The sequence below is a fragment of the Haemorhous mexicanus genome, chromosome 18, assembly GCF_027477595.1.
Source record: "Haemorhous mexicanus isolate bHaeMex1 chromosome 18, bHaeMex1.pri, whole genome shotgun sequence".
NCBI lineage: Eukaryota > Metazoa > Chordata > Aves > Passeriformes > Fringillidae > Haemorhous > Haemorhous mexicanus.
Window position 1 is genome coordinate 7,243,972 of NC_082358.1, and position 6,615 is coordinate 7,250,586.

The following is a 6,615-nucleotide window of genomic DNA, read 5'->3' on the forward strand; positions in this document are numbered from 1 at the left end:
AGATGGATCCATATGTATCTGTGTGGGTGATGGATCCTTGCAGATCCCAGCGGGTGGCTCCCTGTGGATGAATAGATGTGGATAGATCTGTGTGGATGGATCCCTGTGAACAGCTCCCTGTGAACAAATCCCTGAGGATGGATCCCTGTTAACACATCCCTGAGGATGGATCCCTGCAAACAGACCCCTTTGAACAGATCCCTGTGAATGGATCCCTGTGAACGGATCCCTGTGAACAGATCCCTTTGAACAGATCCCTGAGGATGGATCCCTGTGAGCTGATCCCTGTGAACAGATCCCTGTGAATGGATCCCTGTGAGCCGATCCCTGTGAACAGACCCCTTTGAACAGATCCCTGAGGATGGATCCCTGTGAGCCGATCCCTGCAAACAGATCCTTTTGAACAGATCCCTGAGGTTGGATCCCTGTGAGCCGATCCCTGTGAGCCGATCCTCGCTCCCGGCTCTCCGCGCTCCCGCGGGCTGCCAGCAGAGGGCGCGCTGGGGCGGCGCCGTGGGGCGGTGCCGGCGGTGGCCGCGCGGGGGCGCTGCGGGGCGGGGCCGGGCCGGGCGGTGCGGGCGCTGTGGCGGCGGCCATGGAGCGGCTGGAGCGGAGCGGGCGCTGGCTGCGGGCCGCGCTGGCCCGCGGGCGGCTGCGCCGCCGGCTCCCCGCGCTGCTGCTCGCCATCGCCGTGCTCGGCTCCGCGCTCAAGGACAGCGACCTGGTGCCCGACACGCCGCTGCAAAACAAGCGCAACCCGCTCAACGTGTGAGGAGGGGCCCGGGGGTCGCGGCCGGTGCGAGCGGGAGGGTCCGGGCTGGGCGGACTGAGCGGGGTGGGTGCCCGGAGGGGGCCGGGGCCGGCGGTCGGTGCTGGCCGCGAGTGCCGCGCTGGGCCGGGGGTTGATGTGATGAGATTTCCTCTTCCTGACTCAGAGGTTTCAGAATACCGGGAGTTTCTGGCTCAGTCTTTATTGGAAGCGGGGGGAAAGGAGTTGTTGGGGTTTTTTTTCCTTCGTAACGTCGCAGATAATTCCTCGTATTTGGGTAAACTGATTTCACTTTCTCTGGCAGGCAGTGGCAGGACCCGAGGGCAGGGCCTGGAGCTGTGTCAGAGGGCTAGGCTGGGTGTTAGGAAAGGGCTCTCATCTGGAGTGTGGCTGAGCACTGGAACAGGCTCCCCAGGGCAGTGGTAACAGCACCAGGGCTGACAGAGCTCAGAATTTTGACAGCATTTTGACATTTTGTCAGCACTTTGACAGTGCTCTCAGGCACATGCTGTGACTCTTGGGCTGTCCTGTGCAGGGCCGGGAGTTGGACTCCGTGACCCTTGTGGGTCCCTTCCAACTCAGCATATTCTGTGAGTCTGTGATAGTTACTGAGCTGATCTAAAACCCAGCTGAAGAAAGTAGGTCTTTTAGCATCTTTCCTAAAAGCAGAGTGGCTGCCATCCTTTTCTGGCACTTGGGCAATGAGCTAACTGGCTTAGTCATTCTGTGAAATTAGTTTGAGCATTTCGAAGGAGCCAATGAGCTGGGCTGGAGCACATGTGCTGTCCTGCTACAGGTCTGAAAGTAAAACTAAATTGCAGTTTTCCTCTGTGACTTGGGGAGCTTTGGACTTTACTGATTCAAATCTGTCATTTGGTGACATGGGAAAGAGCTGTTTTCAGTGTGATTAAAAGAGCATTGACAGGAAACACTTAGAGAGAAATTGATCTTACAGTAAAGGCATATTTCAGTTCAGTTCTCCTTTTCAAATAAAGGTGATCTGTACTGACAGTTCCTGAAGCAAGTATTTTTTCCCTGCAAATTACTTGCCTCCTGGCTTGTCAGCAGTAACCTTGGTAGCCTTTCTTGCTTTTAAATAAAATGGGGGTTTTCTTTTCAATTACTGTTTCATGGCAGCAGCTGCAGTTGCCACACAGGCATCACTTCTGTAAAATTAAAGAGTTAATGAGGTACTTCTCAAAATCCTGGGCAAGGCCCTGACAGGTTTGTTAGGGTCATAAGGAGGATGCAGAACTTTAGACTGGTTTGGCTTTGCCTTTGATGCTCAGGTGAGGATTAAATGATGACTCTGTGTGTCTGTCCATAGCTCAGCCACAGAGCAGAGTTCAGCTGTCTCTGAACTGGGCTCTAGGTAAAAAAGGGGCTGCACAATTCCCCTCTCCCACCAGCTGATAGGAAGCAAGACCTTGGAAGGTGCTGATGGGAGAGGCAGGATCCTGAACTGTGACCTCCTTAACTCATTATTAAATTCACTTACACGTGCTCCAGTTTAGGATTTGAAAAGAGAGCGAGTTAACACAGTACTGTCTTCTGTTAAACAAAATATCAACACATTGTCAGCTGGGTTTCAAGAATTTATAGGCATCACAGCAAAAGTTTTCAGGGCAGAGGGTGAATTTAGAGATGGAAGGATTTGTGTATGCTAAAAGAAGGCTCTCATCGATTGAAAGGACAATAAAGGAACAACATCCAGCTGCTTCATTTATTTAGGAGGACATGAGAGAGGAAAAGCTTCACAGGCTGATCAGGGGAGAGAGCCAGCCCTTCTGGCTGTCTTAAGAGGCTGAGGTTGTGAAAGGCTTTGTAAGCAAGGATAATTGAGATGGTGGCAGAGTCAGAGAAGGGGTTACTGTGGTCAGGGTGGCAAGCTAAAAATACATTCTTTGCAGCTGCATTTTGAGTAGGGCAGAGTTGAGCTGCTTTGTAGGGTCAAAGTGATTGCAAAACTGAACTGCAGGTCTGCTGCAATGCATGAGGGCTCTGGGTCCAAGACAAAGCTGCCTTGGGAACTAGTACCTGCCTGAGGAAGTATTCAGGTTTTGGGCTTGAGGGAAGTACTGGGGAGAGTGTTAAGATTGTGGCTAAGCTGTATTTTGGGAGGAGGGCGCAAGTGTGGCATTCACATTCTCTGAAAAAAATCCCTTTTTCTCCTGGGAAGCTGAGAAGCCTCAGAGAAAAGGAATACAATTCTTATCTCATTTGCTTCTCCTCTGTTTTGCTCATGTGGACTGTATTTGGAGATTGTTTACCCACAGATGATTGTTTCATTGGATTCTGGTGTGAGTTTTGACTCATTGGCCAGTCAGGGCCATGACTCTGGAAAGAGTCACGAGTTTTCATTATTATCTGTTTAGCATTGAGTAAGTATCTTTTCTGTATTCTATAGTATAGTATAGTATTCTTTAATATATGATAGTATTATAAAGTAATAAAAAGCCTTCTGAGAACATGGAGTCAGATGCATCATTCCTCCCTTTGTCAGGATACTCCCTGCAAATACAATAGGCACAAATCTCAAATTTAGACGGTTCTGAACCCTGACCTCGAGCACTTACTCCACCACTTACCCACTGCCATGGCTTTTCACCCATGCTGGTGTCTCCTTTGCCTTTCCTCTGGCAGATACTTCGTGAAGGTGGCCTGGGCTTGGACGCTGTGGCTGCTGCTGCCCTTCATCACCCTCACCACGTACGAGCTGGGCCGGAGCAAGTTCCTGTACGGCCGCGCCAGGAGCGCGCTGCTGGTGCTGCGGCGCCTGGGGGCCCTGCTGGTGGGCACGGCCGTGTGGTACCTGTGCACTGAGCTCTTCATCTACATAGAGAACCTCACTGGGGAGTGCTCCCTGCAGGGCAAACCCAGCCAGCCAGGCCAGCCCCCCCGGCTCTACGCCTCCAAGCGCGAGTGCCAGCAGGACAGCGGCGTCTGGAACGGCTTCGACATCTCGGGGCACTGCTTCCTGCTCTCCTACTGTGCCATGATGATCCTGGAGGAGCTGGCTGTGCTGGAAGCGCTGGCCATAGACCACAGCTCCAAGCTGCGTGTGGTGATCAACGTGCTGCTCGTTTCCCTGTGTTCCCTCACCCTGATCTGGGTGTTCATGTTCCTCTGCACTGCCCTGTATTTCCATGACTTCAGCCAAAAGCTTCTCGGTGTGCTGATAGGTCTGGGAGCTTGGTATGGGACATACAGGTTTTGGTATTTAAAGCCCTTTTCTCCTGGACTGCCTCTTCCAAATATACCTTTGAGTTCAAAGAAATACAGCTATAGCAGATAAAATAAGGTTTGAAATGGTTTGGATTTTGCTTTCAGTACTGGAGTAGTTGAATGTAGGAGTGGTTACTGTATTTCCGCTGTAAGAAACAAGGTGATGGGTTGGAGGAAACCAAATCTCTATTAGCCATTGGCTGGCAGGTGGTAATGAGCTTCTTCCCTGGGAGAAGAAAAAAAAAATCAGGATTGGAAGAAGTCTGCTCTTGTTTAGGAGCTGCCAACTGGGATTGTCAGCAAAGAAATCAGAAGCTGAATCTGTTTCTCTCACTAATAAATGAAGTAGCAGACCCAAGGCTAAAAGAGGCCTTTGATCTTTAGGGGTGTGATTTATCTCAGTTAATTCTCCCTCTTCCTTTTTGAATTATGTCAAGATATTGTGGATGATCCAAACCTCAGGCTTTTTTAAATGTTACTATTTGTATTGCCTTATGGGAAAGCTCTAATAATCATAGTGCTGCTAAGCATTGCAAAAATATCAATTCTTGTGGAAAGCAGTTCTGTTGTGAAACTGGAACATCCCATGTTCTCAAGTGTTAAAAACACTAACTTGCCAGAAATGCTTCATAGCTGCTTCTGCAGCAGAGAGTAAACCTGAGGTGCAGTGTCTGAAGCAGGTGTGACTCTCAGTTCATGCCATGTCTGAAAAGGAAGCTCTTGAAAAAACAAGCCTTAACTTTCTCCTTAGGTGAGGTAGATGTAATAATATTTTGTCATTTTATTCTTGACACAAAAATACCCAAACTCCTTTCTGTTTTGCTAAAAAAGTCTAGTATGAGGATTGGGGTTTTAATTTTTTTAAAATCTAATCCACTGCACACTTTACAACAACAAATTCCTTGGGTTTGTTCTTTCTTCTAGAACAACAGTGGAATTCTGGTGTTCTGAACAAGCTAGCTTATCCTGCTATTTCCCAAATAGTCTGCTTGGTAATGAGTGAAATGCATTGTTTATCCTGGGAGCTGCAAAGCAGAGTTTGCTTGAAGCAATATTTATTCTTGCAATACCAATAAGCTATTTAATTTTGATTGCACATGAAGCTGTGGCCACTTTTGATGTGGCTATAAACCCACTACTGAACAAAACACTGCTATTAGATAATGAATAGGGTGAGATGGGTTTGCTCATCTTATCAGTCAGATGTTTAGCATAGTTCTTATCTCCAAAAGCTTTTAATTATTTCATAGAGGCTCATTCATGGTGCAGTTGCATGAAGTGTGTTTGACAGTGATGACTGGACAGCCAGGAAGCTCTGTGGGCAAGGCTGTGGGTCACCTCCACTGACCCCACAGACTGCAGAGTGACATTTTCTGGATACAGGGTGTGATGCTCCATCAGGTAATCTTGGCACGTTTTGCCAGCTCAACCTCTCTCTTCCAGCAAGAGAGTGGAAGCATTTGCAATTCCTCCAGCAGTGTTAGTTCCATGCTGTGGTCTGCCCCTGAGGAGAGCTAAATTCACTGGAATTCCCACTGAATTGGTGGCAAGTGGGAGTTGTGTCTTTAGAAAGAGCAATTCACCTCTCAGAAAGAAGCTGTCCATGGGGTTATATATTTTCTGTCAAACTCCTCTTGGTTTTGTATTAAATTGCCTTTTAAGCTGACTCTTTGAAAATTGCACTGATTAACTCATATTGGGTTTAACTAAATTTGTTTAAACAATGCAAATATATTTGCAGACGGTCTTTTGATGTAATTTAAGCCTACTCCCAATAGAGCTAAGCTAGACTGCAAGCCACTTTCACCATAAAAAAGGATTATATACCCAGAAGGTTTTATGATTAATTTCATTAAGTTCCTATTTTAGGTTATCTTTATGTAACTTTGCTGTATAGACAAGCCCTTGGAACAGGAAATGCTGTTTACTCAAACCAACTGACTTGCTGAAATGATGTTCATTTTCACAAATGTTTTGTGCAATCACTGTGGATACTTCTGTCCACTTTAACCAGTGTCATGCAGATTATTTTTTTAAATGGAAATAATGTAGGATATGGTTATTCTCTTATTTAAACAACAAAAGAAAAACATTTGAAAACTTTATCAGTGTTTGTGTCTGAGAATCTGTTCCTGCTATCTGTAAAGATGCTGTTGTTACTCTCCACATCCCTGGATGACCCAGCTCCCCAGAGTTTGTGTGATTGCTGAGATGGCTGATCAAGCTGGCACTGAAAGTTCTGCACTGTTTGAAAGGGTTAACAGAGGATGGGTTCTCAGGAGTGTGGGCTTTTAAAAAGAAACAAAACCAAACAAAAGCCATGGCTGACTAAAGCATTTCCTAATGTGTGCCTGTTACACCAAGCAGTTCATTTTGTAAGCATGGACATTGGTTTATTGTAGCAGAGGGAAAGCCTAAACCATTGAAACATATGGGGAAACTTCCATGGGCTGGAATACTCCTTGTGAGTTTGGAAATCTTGGGGTCTTTCTCAGTGCCCAGACACCATTGCCAGCTCTTGGCTCAGAAGGTTCCCTTGTGCTCCAGACCTTATTTGTGCTTTTTGACTCTACTCCAGAGCAGGAGTCTGCTTCCTTGGGCTTCACCTGGAAACTTAAGGT

General features: G+C 47.3%; 1 protein-coding gene across 1 annotated transcript; it reads left to right on the forward strand.

Annotated features, from left to right (window-relative positions):
• Positions 1–586: 586 nt before the first annotated feature.
• Positions 587–6,099, forward strand: FITM2 (fat storage inducing transmembrane protein 2). The gene is made up of 2 exons (XM_059862507.1): positions 587–768; positions 3,413–6,099. Exons 1-2 carry the CDS (start codon positions 596–598, stop codon positions 4,062–4,064), a joined length of 825 nt encoding a protein of 274 aa, XP_059718490.1. The 5' UTR covers positions 587–595; the 3' UTR covers positions 4,065–6,099.
• Positions 6,100–6,615: the final 516 nt, after the last annotated feature.